Below are 21,747 nucleotides of genomic sequence, written 5' to 3'. Positions count from 1 at the left end.
TTTAAAGAACTTGTTTTTAATATAACACTTGATGGATGTACAGTGTGGGTTATTATATAAGACTAAAACTGTTGTTATCTGATATTGTTTGGGAGCAGGATTGAAAATGCGTACAACATTGGACTTTACGTTGATTTGTAGTCCCAATGTACATTATACAGCCAAAGGCAGGTGGTCATCTGAATGTTTTACTGGTATTGGTATTTCTTTGTAGCATAATGTTGCTACAATGTTACAGTGTCTCAGCTTGGCAATGTACAAAGCGAGCAAAGTCCTGACCTCAACCACGCACTTTGATAATGAAACAAATTGTTCACCTTCTCATCCGACATCAGCACCCGACTTCACTCATTTATTGTGGATGCTCCACACCAGATCGAGTGTAAACTCTTCTCAGAAAGCACATATGGTTGTGATGGTAAGCTTTCCTCCAACATTTGGACATATTGTGTGCTGCCTGAATGTTTTAATGTAAACCAGTTACTTAACATGCTGACAGTCTATTCCACCAAGACCACCAGTCACTTTTCAAAATGAGTATTTCTGCCCTTTCAGCACGGTGTTTACGCCCACAGCGGTCGCTGGATACGTGTTGTTTTTCCTCTCCATTCTGTGTAAACATGAGACTGCTGGGTACGAATGTTACAGGAGGTCATCGGTTTCGAAAATTGAGCTTCACAATTGTTTCATGGCACAGTCAAAATGAACATTAGAGGTGTTAATAAACGTAATAATGGATGACGACTGAATGGCAGCTCTTCTAGTGACTATTTGGATCGGACCATTTTAAAACAGATAATATAAAATATATATATATATATATATATATATATATATATATATATATATATATATATATAATTAGACAGTAATGGCTGTATGTTATTTTCAGAGGACAGTAAATCTGAACTGTTACACAATCTGCACATTATCTACTCTAAAATGTATCCAAGGTTCATTTCTATAGTATTGTCCCTTGAGAAGATTATACTAAAATGGTTGCTGAAATGTGAGAGGAGTACTCTTTTTTTGTGAGATACTGTGTGTGTGTTTATATATATCTATATATACGGTATATAGAGAGAGATATTGATATAGATATATATCATATATCCATAGCAAATATACCTCACAATGTGACCTTTTGCTTATAATTTAATGTCAATATTTTTTAACAACTATTAAAGTCTGTGTATTGAGTAAAAATTATGAAAGTCTAGATAAATAAGCACTTCAGTTTTTTACTCATTACAGGCACGGAAGAGAGAAGAGGAAGAAGAAAGCTTAGAGAACCGAAGACAGACAGTGGGGGACCAGGTTAAGGAAAATGTGGTGCATTGCAGAGCAGCAAAGTGAAATTGTCACACCCCAGCAGTTTCCAAAGAACACATAATGGCATTAAGTGCTCACCCAAAGTGTGTACTTGTTATGTTATAGAAAGAAAAAAAAACCCCATGATAACCGAATGTGGTGAATGCGAGTTAAAAGAGGAAAAAAAAAAAAACTGTCGAATTGGGTACAGACTGAAACTCCCCATTTTAGGACGCTGAAACTATTAGATCTGTGCAAACGTATGTTCCATATTCAACATCCGCCCACGGTACTTTGTGGTATCCTCTTTATGGTTTTCATCCTGCTGACTGACAGACTATTCTTTTAAGCAACTCGTAACTGTTTTCGGTAAGACATTTATTTTTTTCACTGGCAAACTTACTTACATTTCTATTGTGGCCCAACGTAGCCTACGGATTAACATTGTTTGATTGTTCCTAAAACCATTCCTTTTTTTTTTTTTGTTAGACACTGCATTAATAATATATATAAAATTACTATAGATAATACACACTACAGTTATTAATAAGTAACAGAACTGTTGACGAAATGAGAGTAATACAAGCTCGATTATTGAACTAGTGCAATCGGTAAGTGCAAGTGATTCTTCACTTTGGGACGTTTTGCATTATCGGGTTTATTTCTTCTCTATAAAACCAGCAAGTCAGCAATAATGTTATTTAAACAGTGGGCATGCTTTTTCTGTCATTTTTATTCTTTGTAGTCATAGTAGAATCTACAGAATCTAAACTCCAAAGGGATGAATTTAGTAAAATGTTAGCAAATTATGGAAAATGTTTAAATTAATTGCATCTTGAGTTTGATTATTATCTCAAAGTAAAGACTAATATATTAAGGTGTTATCTCATAAACTCCAGCCTAATATCATGTTCTGTACAGATATACTTTATTGTGCCTTGTGAAATCACACTGACACCACCAGCCTGTACAATTCACAGTAGTTGTGGTTTATCATGTACTTGTGTGTACTTTTCTGTGCTTCTAATTGCATAGTAGCATCTCTATAGTAGTATTAGCGATACAAAAATGCCATTGGTACAGAAAACCCAAAAGCTGATTTAGTGCAGATAGATAGATACAACTTTCAGAGTAAATCTGCTTTTTCTTTGGAGACAAAAAAGGCTTCAGTAGACCAGGACCACTAATTTTAATGTTCTGGAATGAATATGGTTTATAATGGGTCGAACTCATCAGTGTTTTCAGCTGCTCTCTTTTGCTCTGGAAATGTTCTAGTTTAGCTTAATTTTCTTAATGAGAACTGATTTCATCCTGAACATATCGAAAAGGATTCCGGTTCAAATTCAGTAGTTCGGTTTAGATATACGGTCCATTGTGTGTCAAGTTTTTATATATATATATATATATAATATACATACATACATACATACATACATACATACACATACAGTACAGACCAAAAGTTTGGGGACACAAGGTGCTCATTCAACGAGTTTTCTTTATTTTCATGACTATGAAAATTGTAGAGTCACACTGAAGGCATCAAAACTATGAATTAACACATGTGGGATTATATACATAACAAAAAAGTGAACTGAAAATATGTCATATTGTAGGTTCTTCAAAGTAGGCATCAAGAGAATGCCAAGAGTGTGCAAAGCAGTAATCTAAGCAAAAGGTGGCTACTTTGAAGAACCTACAATATGACATTTTCAGTTGTTTCACACTTTTTTGTTATGTATATAATTCCACATGTGTTAATTCATAGTTTTGATGCTTTCAATTTGTTCATATATATATATATATATATATATATATATATATATATATATATACACATATACAGTACAGACCAAAAGTTTGGACACACCTTCTCATTCAAAGAGTTTTCTTTATTTTCATGACTATGAAAATTGTAGATTATATATATATATATATATATATATATATATATATATATATATATATATATATATATATATATATATATAAAACTGTTAAACTGTTTATTATGGTTTTTTAGGTGAAACTATCTCAGCAACCGGCTGCACAGGAAATGACAAACCAAGGCTTTCCTTTGTTTTTTTTCCTTTCTTTCTTAGGTAAGTTCAAGTTTCTCACCTTCGCACATACTCGCATATGTAGCGAGACCACCATAACCATGTTTGCTAAGTCTACTGATTTCCTGTGTTAACAGATTGTGTTTCCCCACATTATAAGCATCTGAGTAATTTATACCACTTTGTGTTTGCAGGTATATTTATATTAATGCATATATTTACATTATATATAGGGGGGCTTTTGTCCTGAAGTCCTAATCTACAATACAGAACATATCAACTTAAATAGTGCTTAGTTTTTTTAAATCCAATTTTTATGATCATTTCTTATTAATGCAACTACTTCACCTTTTTTCCTGAGGAATCTAACTATAGAACCCTGAATAAATAAAATGCAAGGACTGATTATTAACAATCATGGGCGTAAATTTCATTTAACAGTAGGGGGGGACAATTAATATAAAATTTCTCGAGCAATTTTTGAGGGGGGGACACAAAAAATACAATCAAATTGTACTTACAGTATAAAGACAAAGTACATTATTATTGTAGCATGGAGACTGCGTCAATTACAATTCTAATTCAAACTGCTTTACATAAAGAAAGTAAAACTATTCTAAAAAAATAACCACAACAATAAAAACAAGGAATTAAAAAAATGTTTAACATTTTTGCGGGGTTTTTTTCAACTTACACAATTATTTTAGTTATACATACATATATCTTTTATATAATAGAAAATACATATAATAGAGAGTGCGATTTTTTAAAAATATTTTTATTGGGTTAGGGTTAGGGTTAGGGTTAGGGTTAGGATTGTTAACATGGGCGTAAATCCCGGGGGGGACAGAGGGGGACATGTCCCCCCGCCCCTCCGAGGGTTGTCCCCCTCCGTCCCCCCCGGGATTTACGCCCATGTTAACAATCCAATAGTAGTACTAAGTACTAAGAACTAAATTGTTCTCAACTAATAAACTAATCCTAGTCTGGCCTTGTAAGAGTAATCTATAATGTGATGCTCAGGTGATCAGAAATGTCTGTTCTCAGTCTTGTTGCCTTCTACCTTGCTTGTTGTTAGCTTCATAGGCTAGCCTATGTCTGTGGTGTGTGAGAGCCAGGAAATGATACATTGAAAATGCCACACAATGACAAGAAATAGGTTGATAAGCTGAAAACGGCATGCAATGAGATGAAAAAATATGTCACCAAATAGATTACAGTTTTTCTCAGTTGTTTTGGAGCATTTCTCAAATCAGAAATGAGATTCTCAAAACCACTACATCATTTAGTCACTTGTGCGAAAGCTTTGGTACTTCATTTAATCAATTGTGTACAATTGTCTGCAGTTTCCTACATCATCAGTTGTTTGTCATGTTGATCAAAATATATTATACTAGTTTCACCTGAATAGCCCTAAACCCCCAAAACATGTGGGCATCAGTTCACTGCATAGGTCATTGAATGCAAAATAGTTAAACAGGTTGTCTTTATCTGTCAAGCTTAAATTTCTATTCATTGTTTTTTTTTTTGTAAATGTGTCTTGAATTGATGAATGAATTGAATTGATGAACTTATGAAGGCGAGTGTACGGCATCAGATCAACCAATCACCAACTAGTTCTCTAAAACAGGTCCAAGGTGCATTTTGTGAACTTTTAATTGGCAACAGAGCGAAACACAGAATTACAATTTCTAAAAATAGATGAACAACCAAGAAATGAACGAACACTTGTACAGTAAAAGTGTGAATTCTGTCCGGTCTCTTGCAATCAATATAATTCAAATATGCAATCAAATAAACACATTTGTGCTGCTGAAAGTCATATATACCATAAAGAAGGAATTCAACTTTGTGCATTTTTAATCAGTGTAAATCCAGTAGTTTATATCAGGAAACTGTGCAGCGTCATACTGACAGCATGACTGAATATTTTGAGGATATCGTTTGTGAACATTGACAAAAGGACTTGCTATTCTGATGGCAATGATCTGTTCATTGACACAAATACTTACTTTAGAGAGATGAACTGAACTGAGAAGTATTTTGACTAAAGATTAGATTTAGATTAGATTAGATTCAACTTTATTGTCATTACGCATGTACAAGTACAAGGCAACGAAATGAAGTTTGGGTCTAACCAGAGTGCAATTACAGCAAGTGCAGGATATACAGTTTTTACATGATTTACATAAGTTAAATAGAATAGTAATATAGGACTATAAACAGTAAATTACAGATGTATATGTACTGTGAATATAATATACAGATGAATATATATGTACTATGAACAATAATATACAGATGAGTATATATGTACTGTGAACATGATATACAGATGCCTATTACTATACACAGAGATTTACAGAAGGATGTGAACGGTGAATATATATGTATATATATATATATATATATATATATATATATATATATATATATATATATATATATACAGTACAGACCAAAAGTTTGGACACACCTTCTCATTTAAAAAGTTTTCTTTATTTCCATGACCATGAAAATTGTAGATTCACACTGAAGGCATCAAAACTATGAATTAACATGTGGAATTATATATGGAATTATATACATAACAAAAAAGTGTGAAACAACTGAAAAATGTCATATTCTAGGTTCTTCAAAGTAGCCACCTTTTGCTTTGATTACTGCTTTGCACACTCTTGGCATTCTCTTGATGAGCTTCAAGAGGTAGTCACCTGAAATGGTCTTCCAACAGTCTTGAAGGAGTTCCCCGAGAGATGCTTGGCACTTGTTGGCCCTTTTGCCTTCACTCTGCGGTCCAGCTCACCCCTAAACCATCTCGATTGGGTTCAGGTCCGGTGACTGTGGAGGCCAGGTCATCTGGCGCAGCACCCCATCACTCTCCTTCTTGGTCAAATAGCCCTTGATGCCTTCAGTGTGACCCTACAATTTTCATAGTCATGAAAATAAAGAAAACTCTTTGAATGAGAAGGTGTGTCCAAACTTTTGGTCTGTACTGTGTATGTGTATATATATATATATATATATATATATATATATATATATATATATATATATATATTGCTATTACTATAAACAGAAAGCGGGTATATATACAATGGTAGTTAGGTAATGGTGAGCAGCAATACAAAGAAGAGCCGTGTGCAAATGAGCATAGTTACATAAAGTAAAGTTACATAAGGTTACATAAAGTACAGGCTTTTGCAAATATGAAGGATGATTCCAGAAATGCTCCAAAGCAACTGTGAAAAACTGTAAAACTAAAGTAATGAGTCTGGTGAAAAAATCCAAAAAGTAGAAAGTACAGATATTTGTGTGAGAAATATATATAAAATACTGATACCAGAAAAATCTACTTAATTACAGTAACAAAGAATTTGTACTTTGTTTTCTTGAGAATAATAGGAAGCTAAATGTACTGACTACTAAGAAACTAATCCCAGTATGACTACCGAAAAACATTTTAATCAAATTAATTGTTTGATTATTTATATCTGAATCACATTGTTTTTCACCTCCAATTCTTTATCTCCTTTATGTCCTAAGCCATGGCCAGTGCACAAGAGCCAGGTAAGCATCAGCTTGGAAGTTTTGCTTGTACCTCAGTTAATTTTTGTCCTTTTTTGTTTGTTTGTTTTGTTTTTTACACACTTTACAGTGTAGTACTGTGAGTTTCATAGACACGGTGATGTATTTATCCTTTTTCCAGAAATGAGTGCATGCTACCGGATAGCTCCAGGCACGCTGGCAGGTGTGGTTCTCGGTGACATCACGCTTACAGTAATAATTGTCGCCGCTACATACTACTGTGCTAGTAAGCGCAGAATCAAAAAGGAAAAGGGTAAAGCCTAAAAAAAGGCCCAATTTTTTTTTTATTATCAGCCAATTTCTGCACTTCTAAACGTATTTGTATTAGCATTAACAAGTGTATGCCTGTTTTCACAGCTGATAAAGTCTACATGAATGTCAGAGCGAACTGCAAACAATAATGGATGTACGAAGATGAAGATTTGACTGTAACAAAGTTATAATTTTGCATTTTAAAAAAATTTTGTTTTCCTACTTTCACATTTCAGTTATTTATTGTCTGTGACTCCAACAACTATATCACTTGGTTGCATTTGTAATAATTTATAATATGTATGTATTGAGGCATTCTCAATTGAGAGACATTTCACTGTTGAAATACACTTGATGGACAAACATTTGTGGACACAAATTGTGACCATAGGATTCGTATAATCTCTTTGAACATCCCATTTGACATCCCATTAATTTAGTCCCCATTTTTTAACAAATTTAGGTACTGATAGTGGTGAGGTGAATAGGCCTGGGGTGCATTCAGCATTTCAAACATCTCAAATGTGTTCAGTTAAGTTAAGGTTTAAGCTCTGTAGCAGGACTCTCACAAGTTTCAACTTAAACGCATGTAATCCGTATGTTCATGGAGCATTGCTTTGTCATGCTGGAAAAGGTTTTGGATCTCCCAGTTCAAGTGAAGGGAAAATGCAATGCTACCATTTCTGAAGACATCCTGTAAAATTGCGTGCCTTTGTGGTAACAGTTTGGGGAAGAATCACATATGGATGTAAAAATCAGCTGTCCCAGCACTTTTGTCTGTATAGTGTATACAGTGCCTTTTGAAGCAAATTATATTTTCTGTGTAACATTATTGGTAAATGTTTTACATTAAAAATAAAATGTTTAACAAAAGGGGGAAAAATGAGATTTGTCTTTCTTAGCGAAAATTATTTGCATGTACCCTTATTAGGCAACTAGATTTTTTTTTTTTTGCCAAATTGTGTACACTTCAGTCTTATAGTATATAACAATTAGCAAAAAAAAACTATTTTGGCCTCAAAATGAATAACAAATACAGGCACTCTTCTTTTCAGTAACCACTATGAGCCTTCTGTCCATTGAATCTGCCACTTTATTGATCAATTTTCTGTTTAAAGAGTGAAATTGTCTTCCTTCATTGTAAATCTCATGACTAAGAATGGCCCAGAAATACTCAATATGAATTAAGTCAGGTAAGGAAGAAGGAAGAAGGTTATAATTCTGTCATCTTTGCTCTTAAAACCATAGCCTTCTTGAATGTTCCTTCCTGAACCAATGCTTTTGGGAGTTTATATTCAGTCCATCTTCAAAAGGTCCAACTTCCTCATCATTAATGACACCAGCCCACAGCAGAACACCTTCTTGTCTCTGGTTCTCTGTAGCCATTAGTGATCTGGTTCATCTATAAAGGTCTGTTTTGACAGTGGCAAGGAAAACTTCCTGAGATGGTATGAACCTCTAGAGCAGTTGTCCATGATGTCCATGTCTCTGCCCACTTAACACGTTATACTTCTGAACTTTCCTGGAAGTTTACAGTTTGGAAATATGGTGGCATTCAAGGATAATGGTTTCCTGGTAAACTTACCTTAATTTTTGAGTCTTTTGCAGTCAACTTTTGCCTTTTTGTCTCCATACATTTTTGTGTCGAAGCTGTTGAATATTCATACCAAAATTTATAGCTTGAATCATTTTATTTAGAAAATTTTTACATCTTCAGTCTCTTTTCTTTTTATCCATTTTTCTCATAGGCTGTTTAATAACTATGCACATCTAATATCTGTAAACATTTACATTTATATAGTTAAGATTTGGAAAATATGCAAAGAAATGATGATCAAAACATGATAAAGACTTGTCTAATTATAATGCATGAAGTGTAAATAACTTTGTTTGGTATTTTTCTTTGTATATTTGTGTTATGAATCATTTCTCAAACTTATGAACAAATTATTTTTATTTTCTTTTGTTTGTTTTATTTAAACTTTTTTCTGTGCTCTAAAACAATAAAGGACATTTACAGTATGATCAACCTGAATATTGGTATTTGCTTGTTTGTAACACCGCAGCAACAAACCATTAAAGGTGTTGAAATTGCTTCTGGATGGAGTTCTGTATACTATAAATTTGAGTCACCCAATCAAGTGATGGGACCATCCTGAGCAGCAGTGAGTGCTCTACAATTAAGACCCATGATGATCCTGTGGAAGGTTTTAACCCAAGAACCATGAGGTTGGATTTGGACTTTAATTAATATAAACACTTTGCTACAGACTTAGGGCTGTAATTAACTATGAACTGTTTTTATCATTCAAGTGTCCATCAGTGGACAGAACGATGGAACTATTATGAATGATTAGGGTTGTTTTTGAATTTGATTCCACTCAATTTGTCTTCCTCATGAAGTCTCGAGTTTTTCCTTGGTTCTGTGGGATAATGTCCATATTAATAGTACTATTTAAAACTAAATTACAAACCTGATTCCAAAAAAATTGGGACAGTGAACAAATTGTGAATAAAAACGGAATGCAATGATGTGGAAGGTTTAAATTTCAATATTTTATTCAGAATATTACATAGATGACATATCAAATGTTTAAACTGAGAAACTGTATAATTTTAAGGAAAAAATAAGTTGATTTTAAATTTAATGGCATCAACACATCTCAGAAAAGTTGGTACAAGGCCATGTTTACCACAGTGTGGCATCCCCTCTTCTTTTTATAACAGTCTGCAAACGTCTGGGGACTGAGGAGACAAGTTGCTCAAGTTTAGGAATAGGAATGTTGTCATATCCAGTATGGTTTTCCGGTCTTGACCCTTACGCACAGAGATTGTTCCAGATTCTCTGAATCCTTTGATGATATTATGCCCTGTAGATGATGATAACTTTAAACTCCTTGCAATTTTTCTCTGAGAAACTCCTTTCTGATATTGCTCCACTATTTTTCGCCGCAGCATTGGGAGAATCGGTGATCCTCTGCCCATCTTGTCTTCTGAGAGAAACTGCCATTCTGAGAGGTTCTTTTTATACCCAATTATGTTGCCAATTGACCAAATAAGTTGCAAAATGGTCCTCCAGCTGTTCCTTATGTTTATATTCAACCTTTCCGGCCTCTTATTGCTACCTGTCCCAACTTTTTTAGAATGTGTAGCTCTCATGAAATCCAAAATGAGCCAATATTTGGCAAGACATTTCAAAATGTCTCACTTTCAACATTTGATATTTTATCTATATTCTATTGTGAATAAAATATATAAAGTTTATGAGATTTGTAAATTATTGCATTCCTTTTTAATTCACAATTTGTAGAGTGTCCCAACTTTTTTGGAATCGGGTTTGTAAATGTAAACATTACTGTTTAAAACATGTAGGGATTAATTACATTCATATACTGTTATTCTGTTACTCATCTTAAAGCAGATTATTAAATGAAACAGATAGTTGACCATTTTGTAGCGACTAGAGCGATGATTTATAAAAGATAGAAAGTCTGGCCTTGCCAACAGGTCCCTTGTGTTCCAAGGTGATTGCTGTTACATGTAGCGGCATGATTTTTTGTTTGTTTCCCTTTTAGATCACAGGAGATTTTCTCTGATTTTTACCAGGTATGTTTCATTTAAAAAAATAAAAAAAACTGTGTGCTTTATGACAGACAAAGCAGTAACCCAGGAAGAATGAATGAATGCATTGCCATAAAAACTGATTTGTTTTTTATCTGAAAAAGTACATATAAATTGTGTAATGCGTTCAGAGTTAATATAATTTAATATAATCGAAAGCAGCATTAAATTTAACCTTCATGCAAGTCTCATATTTTCTAACCAGCCCTGTCACCCAGCAAGTTCTTTTTTTTTTCACCCGCCTGCTTAATTCCAAGGTCGCCTTTGCCACTATTACACATTTGTGGCCAAAAGTGTGAAAATACAATATATGTTTTGCACAAACCGTGTAAATTATATAACTGCTAATCTCTCACTAATCCTTCATACTAATATTACTTATTACTTATTAATAAAAAACATTTGGTTTGTTCTATCAATAATCTTTTATTTATGCAAAGAAGTAAATGAAGTAGAATTGTTTTGCACTGCAGTCTTTATGTAAATCTGATGATCATCTGCAGCTGAGCAGTCTCTTTGTCTTTCATCTTGATAATGAACACACGTAAAACACCAGCATTTTGTTCTAATCTGATTGGAAACACTAGGATGAAAAAGTACATTTTGTCGAGTTTTGATTCTTACACTGTGAAACTGGAAGTCAGCTTGCAAAACCAAAACAGACAGTGGCTTTATGTGCTTTAAATATACAGTATATGGGTTTAATTTTTTAGTTTCACTAGAACTAATAGGCCCAAACATGCTCCAACATAACAAAGCAAAATCCATGAAGACATGGTTGGTTTGGAAGAGTTCAGGTTTCCTGCACAGGATTCTGTCTTCAATGCCACTGAACACATTTATGATGAACTGTACTCTTCAGCCAACATCAGTCTCTAACCTCACTCATGCTCTTGTAGCTGAAAGAATAAAAATCCCTACAGCTGCACCTAAAATAAAAGAGTGAAAACAGCAAAGATGACTATATGTATAATGTTATGTTCAATAATCACATATAGGGTGATGCAGTGTGTTTATTTATATATGTCTGGTCTCTTATGTTTTACCCTTCATGGTTGGTGTTTCTAAAAGGATGGAAATTGCACTGGTAAATACGTATTTTAAGAAGAAGGATCATAGGGTGACGTGTGAAGGGTGACATAGGGTGGACTATGTTCTATGTAGGAGCTGCAACCTGAAGGAGATTAGAGACTGTAAGGTGTTGGCAGAGGACAGTGTAGCTAAACAGCATCGGGTGGTGGTCTGTAGGATGGTTTTGGAGATGAAGAAAAAGAGGAGAGTGAGGACTGAAAGAAGAATAAGATGGTGGAAACTGAAGGAGGAAGAGTGTAGTGTGAGATTCAGGGAGGAGGTCAGACAGGGGCTCGGTGGTGGTGAAGAGGTGCTGGATAATTGGGCAACTACTGCAGAAATGATAAGGGAGACAGCTAGTAAGGTACTTGCTGTGACATCTGGAAATAGAAAGAAAGACAAAGAGACATGGTGGTGGAATGAGGACGTGCAGGAAAGCATCAGGAGAAAGGGAAAAAAACAGAATCGGGATAGATAGAGTGATGAGAAAAGTGAGGAGCTGTATGAGAGGTTGGATAATAAAGAAAGAGAAAAGGATTTATACCGATTGGCCAGGCAGAGAGACCGAGCTGGGATAGGATTAGTAAGTAGGAAAGAAGAGCAGCGATTAGGAGGATGAAGAGTGGAAATTCAGTAGGACCACATTGACATACTGGTAGATGCGTGAAGATGTTTAGGAGAGATTTAATGTGTGCTTTATAAAAGACAAAGCAGTAACTCAGGAAGAATGAATGAATGCATTTTCATAAAAAAACTGATTTGTTTTTCATCTGAAAAAGTACATATAAATTGTTTAATGAGTTCAGAGTTAATATAATTTAATATAATTCAATGTAGCATTAAACTTAACCTTCATGCAAGTCTCATATTTTCTGACCAGTCCTGTCACCCAGCAAGTTCTTTTTTTGTAAGAGCTCCTTAATTCCAAGGTTGCCTACGCCACTATTACACATTTGTGCTCATTATAAAACATACATACAGTGTATAAAAGTGTGAAAATACAATATATGTTTTGCACAAACCATGTAAATTATGTAACGTCTAATCCAGGGGTGGCCAACCAGTCAGAGACCGAGAGCCACATTTTTTACTGTGTTACCGCAAAGAGCCACATCATACACATGGGCACACATGAACATCACCCATCCCTTCCTCTCACACGCACACACACACACACACACACACACACACACACACACACACACACACACACACACACACACACACACCTCTGCTCAGCCAGATTTATTGTAAATGTCACACACTAACATAATGACAGAAATTGACTCCTACAGTTTTAAGACCACAGGACAGTCATTTTCAACAATTGTTTGCACTGTCTCACACACACAAACTCTCAGTTTAACCAAGTCCACAAAGAAAAATATAATAATTTACAATAACGGTTTTCTTTTACTATGCATGTTACTTAGTGGGACTTTTGCCATTCCTTGCCTTGAACAATCCCCTTCAAATCTGCCTCGTTTTCTGTTGTTGCCACTCGAAGCAATTCTTTCACGTGTGTCAGTCAGAACAGATCGATGCTTTGATTTCACGTGTTTCAGGGTAGAAAACACACACTTTGTTTGTGGGTTTTTTTTTTATGTTCACTTCAATACGGTATTTTCGTCAAATGCGAAGCGAACACACACATAAAAAAAACAACACGTGTAAGAGCCATAGAAACCAGCCAAACAGCCGCATGCGGCTCGCGAGCCTCGGGTTGGCCTCCCTTGCTGTAATCTCTCACTATTTCTTCATAATAATATTACTTATTACTTTAAAAAACTCTGATTTTGTTTGTTCTGTCAACAATATTTTATTTGTGCAAAGAGGTAAATGAAGTAGAATTGTTTTGTACTGCAGTCTGTATGTACATCTAATGACCATCTGCAGCTAAGCAGTCTCTTTATCTTTCATCTTGATAATAAACCAACGAAAAACACTTCAGCATTTTGTTCTAATCTGATTGGAAACAATAAGCTGAAAAAGTACATTCTGTGAAGTTTTGATTCTTACACTGTGAAACTGGAAGTCAGCTTGACAAAACCAGAACAGACAGTGGCTTTATGTGCTGTAAATATATATAAGTCCCTAACCTCACTCATGCTCTTGTAGCTGAAAGAACAAAAATCCCTACAGCTGCACCTAAAATAATATAGTGGAACGCCATCCCAAAAGAGTGAAAACAGCAAAGATGACTATATGTATAATGTTATGTTCAATAAACACATATAGCGTGATGCATTGTGTCTATTTATTAGTGGCGGGCCGTGCATTTGGTACCTGGGCCTTCAGTGGGGACTTACCGAAATTAATCCACCTCTTAATACCACCATGATCACATCGCAATTATAAAAACCATCAAAACTGTACAAAAATGCAATATAACAACTTGTGGCAATACAGAGAGAGATTTTGCATATGGAGGGTGAATACCATTTCACTAAAGCCAGAAAACCAGTTAAGACAACTCCAAACCTCTACACTACAACCCCAACTGTTCCACCTACATCATCTGGAGCAGTTCAGAATCAATATTTGTCTAATAACATGACAAAAACATAAAAAATGTAAATAAAATACAACCTACTCACCAGGGATGGATACTCATAATTTGTACCGCTCCTGAGAGGCTGTAAGTCAGTGGTACAGCTCGTATTAACTGGTCTGGAAGTGGCAAACAAACCATGTTCCAGGTTGAGACATGCTAGCTAGCTTCGGGGTGGGCCGACCTATCCTCACGATGTCTAGCTTTTCTTGAAAATGGATTTTTAAGTATGTCCGAGACCAAATTAAATTATTTTCCTCTGTCAGCGTTTAAAAAAGTCAAACTCAGATGTATTACTGGGTGCAGAGCGCTACAGATGTTTTTTGCTAGTTAAACTTGGCTGTAACAGTTTCCCTCTGACCAGCCGGAAAAATGCTGACGCTTTTCTGGGCCAGCTAGCTGCCATATTTGAAATCAGATTGATTAAAGAAACAGAAACATTGCTAATATAGTCTAAGGTTCATCGGTCAGCACTACTGAATTTGAAGGCCCTGGGCAGATTTGATTGACATGGCAGCACATAGAGGCTGAAATCTGATTGGACAAAAAAATCAAACATCCACATACACGTACTGAAAGTAGTGCAGCCAAGAGAAACACTACAAAATGAAAAGTATAAACTATTGAGAATAAATAAAAACAATTTCATGGAACAAATATTAGAATTTAGGTTGTAAATGTAGTTCAGTGCTTGTGATAGTGTTTAGGCCAGCAGAGAAGGCCTTGCTTGTCCTGACCGCCCACCACTGCTATTTATATATATTTGGTCACTCATGTTTCACCTTTCATGGTTAAGTGTTTCAAGGAGCAAATGGGTAAAAGGTTTAATATTCAGATTAAGTGATGTAAATCCGCAACTCAAGGTCAAAGGTCAGTATTATGATGGGAAAATTTTGCTTTATTCTTCCCTTAAATTCAATTTCTTGTTGGTCCATTCAGATTAAAAAAAAAACTAGTTTAGAATATTATGACCAAATACAAATAAGAAATGGTGGCAAATATGCAAATAAACATACAACACCAATTTAATTTAGTAAAACATAAATAAAAACTGAATGCAAATATTTGCAAATCTCATAAACCCATATTTCATTGACAATAGAACATAGAAAACATGTCAAATATTTGAACTGAGAAAATGTACAATTTTAAGAAACAAAATATGTTTTTTTTAGAAATGAATGGCAGCAACACGTCTCAAAAACAATATGCGGATCACGAATCAGAATTTAATACCGGATCAGTCGAGGCACGGGTTACCAACGACTGCCACAGGTATTGTTAGCCAACAGGGTACCAGTGTAAATTGTTTGTTCAGGAGAGCAAGTGGAAAGGGAGTAACGCCCGGAACATTGGAGGTGGGTTTAAACTGTTCTATCATGTTGTGGATGGAAAGAGAAATGGTGTAGGGGTGAGCTGGGATGGATGTGCTGCAAGTTAAAGTAATAAAGAATGGAACTGGAAATGTGTTGACTAGTGAGGAGGGTGTGTTGAGAAGGTGGAGGGAGTATTTTGAGCAGCTGATGAACGAGGAAAATGAGAAAGAGAGAAAGTTGGTTGATGTGGAGATGGTGCAGGAAGTGGGGAAAAGTCTCTGTGCACAGGAGACAAGGCTGAAACGCAATATTGGATGCCCGTGACCCGTGAGTATATCCTTCATCTTATGTTAGCTTTCTGTTACTATCTCTTATGTTAACGGGTCGGTTTTGACCCGTGTCTTAAAACAGTCATAAAATACCCTCTAAACTATTATTTATCATCCAATCTGTTTCCTACCTCTTGGTTAACTTGTTAGGTTTCCTTACCCATGAAAATATTGCTTTTAATATTTTTGGTGTGGCCCCCTGGGCCTTTCATTTGATAGCATACCTCTCGTTTTCAATTTAAAAAAGTGTAAATAGAACCTCAAGAGAATTATATAAATAAATTAAAGATTGTTATGTTGCCTGACTGTTACTGTTTACTGGGTATTAGAACACATCTCTAAATTTAAAAAAATTAAAAATAACAATTATTTTAATGTTATTAACTATAGTAACATCTATGGTGTTCGGGTCAATTTTGACCCATATATTTTTACTCCAAAAAAAAGGCAAAAAGTTTTTTTTTTTTTTTTTTTTTAAATAGAGCTTTAAGAGAAATACTAAATTAAACTAGTAATAATAAAAGTATATAGATTTGCAGTCAAACAAAACAACAAATCAAGCAAATCAAGTACTAGCCCCAAAAAAAGTCTTTGTTTGCAAAAACATACATGTGTATGTGTGTGTTTAGATGTGTGGCAAAAACTTGCAGAGATATTTTTTTCAGTAGAAGCACAATATGTTTGTCTTTCTGTCCTTATTGCTATGGCAGACCTGACACCTCTTTCTTTTAGAATCAGGTGGCTTCAGTGGGGTTGTGGCTGTTGCTGTGCTGGTTGATGTTGAGGCAGGGCTGGCTGAGAAGGATGCTGGTGCTGATGATCCTTGAGTTGCTGATGACATGGATAGAGTGCTAGGTGAACTCTGCAGCTGTCTAACCATGGCTGCGTCTCAGCTTCGCTCAATGGGTGTCTTGACTGAGGAACTTTCTAGCTCCTCAAGAAACATTCTTCGCTTGTTTTTTTTTTGGTTGAGGTCCACCCTAGCTGGATGTGGTGCCACAACACAAATGCATTGTATGCAGACACATCTAGGATGTTATAAAACACAACCACTGGCCATCTCCTGGTCATTCCCTGGCAAGTATAGGTGACAGTCAGCTTATCCAGGTTGTCCACTCCTCCTTTGTTTTTATTATAGTCCAGGATAAGTATGGGCTTCGTCTCACTTCCTGATGACACTTCTGCATCTTTGTGAATTGTGGACATAAGTACCCCTCCACACACGCACATTTTTTTTTGGACAATAAAAAAACAATGGTGGTGTTTGTAAAAGCAAATTTTGAAGAAAGTGGAGTCTTGATGTCACTTACTCTCATCACAAAAAAACCTAGTGATCCCAGGGGTCATTTTGATGACAATTGCAGCAGTTACCCTGCCATGTAATTCAGGAGGTACTGAGGTCCAACAGATGTTACCACTTTTTGGATTTTAATGTTTCAGAAGGAGCAGAAGCAGCTTCAGCACTGGCGACCTCTTCATCAGACTCATCAGATGTGTCTGTGTCTCCTGGTTCATCTCTATCACGATGCTGCTCTGTGTCCTCTGTCTCATTTTCAGCGAAGAGATAATCTCAATCTTCTCATTTTTTGCATGCTGCAAACTGGATATATGCACTCTGCAAGTCACCAACTCTAAACTGAATTGGTCTTATGCATGTCTTACATGTCCATTTTTGTTTGTTTGTTTTGCTTGTTCAGGGAAGGCGACAAACAGGCCAAGAGAGAAGCCCCTAAGTAAAGCTTACAGGGTTAGGAAAGGAGCTGACTGTTAGTGAGCTGTTGGCTGACTGTGTTAGTGAGCTGACAGTGTGTTTATGATTTTAGATTTAGTACTAATTATTGTTTTAAAATGTTATATTATAACTGTGTCAAAACCGACCCTAACACCACAAAGGTTATAATTTTAATCAGAGAAATTGATAATTTAGTTAAAGAGATTTTTTTTGTTTTATTTTGTTTAAATAGAGGTTCCTGACAAAGTAAAAAAACCTTGATGCAATAAACAAATTTATGTGATACTTCTGTGCATTTAAAACTACAAACGGGTCGGTGCCGACCCTAACACAAGAGGAAGGATATTGTGGTATAATGTTGTGACTGGTTTCTTCTTCATAACAGCCAGCAGTTCTAAAGCACTAACTTTAATGTTCACTGTTGTTTAATGTTGTTTAGTAATGTAGGTTTATGTCCTTTCTGCACCTATGTCTTGCCATTGGTTGTCTCCTTCATGTGTTTCTACTACTTGCACTTTTATATTTCAGTTTCTCTTTGATTTGTGTGTATATTCAGTCCTCCATGTATCTGTGTCCTGTGAGAATTTCTCAAATATTGTTCACTGTTAACCCTGTAGTATGTCTTTGATAAGCCTCCTTCAGAGTTAACAGGGAGGTGATAGCATGTGATTAAGCCATTATACTTGTGGATATGAAAGTAATGAGTTAAAATCCCAGCCACACCAAGCTGCCATTTCTGGGCCCCTGAGCAATGCCCTTAACCACATAGCTGCTCTGTTGTTTGAATGAAATAAATGGAAGTCGCTTTGAAAAAGAGCGTCTGTCAAATGTAAATAAATGCAAAATGTAAATAATAGGCCAATCACCTGTCAGGATGATTGTCTATGTATATACATGCCATCTTTGGTCATTACAACCTATCAATTAATTATGCTAATGACTAATTCTATGCTAGCTAGCAAAAAGCCTGTGGTTTTTCTGTATGGCTAAAATAGTTAAATATAAATATTCTATTTTACAAATTTCCGTGTGTTCTGAGCACACCAGCTTTCTAATTATTGCATCACAGTCTTACAAACCACCCAAAAACTACACACCTGCCTGCCAAGCTCTTTTCATTTCGTGGTGTTATTCTCAGGTCTTGTTTCTTGGTTTTCTTGTTCTGCGTTGATCCCCTGACCTAGCCATTTTCAAACCCTGATCTTAAACCCGCCTCTTTTCATAAAACCCCTCTTTATGTCTGAGTCCTTCTCCACTCTTCATCCCTGATACTTATCTGGTTAATAATAAGAGTTAAAAGCTTATACCTTGATTAGTATCAAGGTCATTGGAAAACCCACAAATGGAGAGAGAAAAAGAGATGCGTGTGCACGTGTGTGTGTGTGTTGAGAGGAAGTGAATGATTAATATCATATTTTGCAACCATGTTCGTGTTACTGTGACCTGGCCACATTTCTAAAACGTTCTATATTATTTCGTATGTAGACATCCTACTTTTATTTCACAAAAAATTTCCTCTTTCACTAAGATTTTTTTATTTCATTTCAAACCCACAGTAAACCATGTTCAAATTTTTTTAAGGAACAACAACAGAAAGTGTAAACCACATAACCACCTTCACTTATGCAAAATGCACACTGCCACCATGACGGTCCAAACAACTCTGACTGTAATGATAGCCAATTTCACTATGATTTGCAACTGCTGTGAACATTATCCTATGAAATAAAGGCTGTGCCAAGGTGACACTGTGTAAGCTTTGCATGCTTATAGTGATAAAACAAAACTACAGCGGACAGATCTAACATGAAAATAGAAACCCACAACAGTGGATCTAAATAATAAACCACATGCTGAGAAGGCAAAGTTTGCATTCAACTGGCCTGAGGACGGAAATAAGCTCAAGCCACACGCCTACATACTACACTACACACCAGCTCAAACATAAGAACTTTGTGTTTGTGTGTTTGTTTTGTCCTGACCATTCCCACATTGAAACATTGGTAAATGTAACACTTCAAACTCTTAACTTTTTTTGTAAGTATTTTTAGCAATTTTATGCAATATACATTTGCATTTTTTTAAAGAAAGGACAAAGAAGAAAAAAAAACCCCAGCACAACAACTACTGACTCCTCCTAGTATCACACTGACCGGCAGAAACTGACACATCTCAGCTTTTGCTCAGACTCTCACCGCAGTGGCCCTCTTTAGGTTTTAGTCAACAGAAAGGATTGTGCGCTTCTGAATGTGAGATCTGGATTTGAACACAAGCCTTTGCGCATCATTTATATGGGGATAAAGTGTAGCCATCATGGGCTGGATCCTGCACTCATTGGCTCTTTTTAGTGGACTTGGTAAGTTTGTCTTGTGTTTCTGTTTTCTGTAAGTGCTTATATATATATATATATATATATATATATATATATATATATATATAGAGAGAGAGAGAGAGAGAGAGAGAGAGAGAGAGAGAGGTTTTTCATTGGTTGCTTTTTTAAATTATACTTTACTGTTTTGTCAGGTTATGTGGCAGCAACTGAAGGTAATGTTTATCCTCGCAGATATGGTGATATGGTAACAGATACCAGTATTTTGTTTTTTTTTTTATCTCCCCTCGTATGGCAAACTCTCTGTCTGTCTGTTTCTTTTTCAGACTGTGGTACATGCTATCAGCTGAACATGGGGGTTATTATCGCCATAATTACCTGTGATATAATTCTTACACTACTCATTACTATCTCAGTCTACTGTTTTGCATCACGGGAAAAAAAGAAGAACAGTTTGCGTCCACGTAAGAGTTTGCATGCTTGTTTGTTTGTTCATTTGCTTGAGAAATGTTAAAGACTTGGATATGAACATAAATGAACTTGATGCTTCTTCTCACCCTTAGTCAAAGCAAAATTTCGGCAGTCATCAAGCAAACCAAAGGAGGTGGAAATTACAGAGTCACCTTATCAGGTCAAATGTTTAGTTCTTAAGAACAATAAGAACCTTGTCTGATGAACAACATTAATACGCTTAATAGTAGAAATAACCCATATTTAATTGTATTGCTACAATTATGTAATGGAATCCCTTATAACCTCTTGTAATAAAACACGTCCTTAAACACTTTTAAAAGCAGTTATTTCCTTGACAACTAAAATTCCTGGTTGTAATGGAATCTGTTTCTTTGTGTAATTTGTAACAGGAACTCTATGGAGTACAGTCGGATATTTACAATGATCTTCACCAGTATCGGAAATAATGCTTCTACGGGTGAAAAGGTCTCAGATGCTTAGCAGCAACAATTTATAAACTGGACAAATGCTTCAAGATTTAGACATTCTTAGTTCTATTACTTTGAATTTTGAAATTTTAAAATATAACATTATGATTGTGTGGGTGTGTTTTTGAGTGTGTTAATTATTGCCTTAATCTAAATCTATCATGTAGCTATAACACATTTCTATACTGTATGTATACCATTGTTGCATTGTTTGTATACAATATCTTTTCAACAGAATAAACACATTTGTTGATCGAAAACAGAGTGCACATTTTCAGACCTCGTGATAAATCATGAAGAGAGTTAAATTGGAACTTCCCTATGCCATGAGCAGTTTCAAGCCAGGAGACAAATCAGCACATGGTGATGACTCAAGGAAAATATTTGGCTGACAAATAAGGGAAAAAAAACTGTACAGAGTATTAAACAATTATACACGATTTTACAAGATTTTCCATGGATTATTGAGATTAAGTGATTTGACATGAAGCAGAAGTGAATAGTAGACATTGTCTCAAAGCAGCTTTACAGATATAAATAGATTGCAATATTATTTAAACATGATAAATTAGTACCTAAATATTTATCCATAATGAGTGAGACAGTGGCGACAGTGGTGAGGGAAAAACTCCCTAAGATAGTATGA

General features: G+C 35.3%; 2 protein-coding genes across 3 annotated transcripts; both read left to right on the top strand.

The window, feature by feature from the left end:
* Positions 1 to 1,318: 1,318 nt before the first annotated feature.
* hcst (hematopoietic cell signal transducer) lies at positions 1,319 to 9,234 on the top strand. Of its 2 annotated transcripts, none has more exons than XM_046846242.1 (5): positions 1,319 to 1,680; positions 3,335 to 3,413; positions 6,918 to 6,941; positions 7,081 to 7,212; positions 7,317 to 9,234. In XM_046846242.1, the coding sequence occupies exons 2-5, from the start codon at positions 3,368 to 3,370 to the stop codon at positions 7,358 to 7,360; spliced, it is 246 nt and encodes an 81-aa protein (XP_046702198.1). In that variant the 5' UTR covers positions 1,319 to 1,680; positions 3,335 to 3,367; the 3' UTR covers positions 7,361 to 9,234. The 2 variants fall into 2 exon arrangements, with proteins under 2 accessions (XP_046702198.1, XP_046702199.1); XM_046846243.1 differs by lacking the exon at positions 1,319 to 1,680 and adding an exon at positions 1,709 to 1,922.
* Positions 9,235 to 19,806: 10,572 nt separating this feature from the next.
* Positions 19,807 to 21,361, top strand: LOC124384930 (transmembrane immune signaling adaptor TYROBP). Its single transcript, XM_046847940.1, has 5 exons — positions 19,807 to 20,187; positions 20,355 to 20,375; positions 20,487 to 20,624; positions 20,724 to 20,791; positions 21,024 to 21,361. Exons 1-5 carry the CDS (start codon positions 20,145 to 20,147, stop codon positions 21,078 to 21,080), a joined length of 327 nt encoding a protein of 108 aa, XP_046703896.1. The 5' UTR covers positions 19,807 to 20,144; the 3' UTR covers positions 21,081 to 21,361.
* Positions 21,362 to 21,747: the final 386 nt, after the last annotated feature.

Source organism: Silurus meridionalis, chromosome 4 (assembly GCF_014805685.1).
Source record: "Silurus meridionalis isolate SWU-2019-XX chromosome 4, ASM1480568v1, whole genome shotgun sequence".
Taxonomy (NCBI): Eukaryota; Metazoa; Chordata; class Actinopteri; order Siluriformes; family Siluridae; genus Silurus; species Silurus meridionalis.
This window is presented reverse-complemented; position numbering and strand designations above follow the sequence as displayed.

Coding starts and splice junctions, on each gene's coding strand:
- hcst (XM_046846242.1), top strand. CDS start 3,368: ATGACAAACCAAGGCTTTCCTTTGTTTTTTTTCCTTTCTTTCTTAG. Junction 3,414..6,917: donor TTTTTTCCTTTCTTTCTTAG/GTAAGTTCAAGT, acceptor TTATGTCCTAAG/CCATGGCCAGTGCACAAGAG. Junction 7,213..7,316: donor CAGAATCAAAAAGGAAAAGG/GTAAAGCCTAAA, acceptor CTGTTTTCACAG/CTGATAAAGTCTACATGAAT.
- LOC124384930 (XM_046847940.1), top strand. CDS start 20,145: ATGGGCTGGATCCTGCACTCATTGGCTCTTTTTAGTGGACTTG. Junction 20,188..20,354: donor GGCTCTTTTTAGTGGACTTG/GTAAGTTTGTCT, acceptor CTGTTTTGTCAG/GTTATGTGGCAGCAACTGAA. Junction 20,376..20,486: donor TTATGTGGCAGCAACTGAAG/GTAATGTTTATC, acceptor TTTCTTTTTCAG/ACTGTGGTACATGCTATCAG.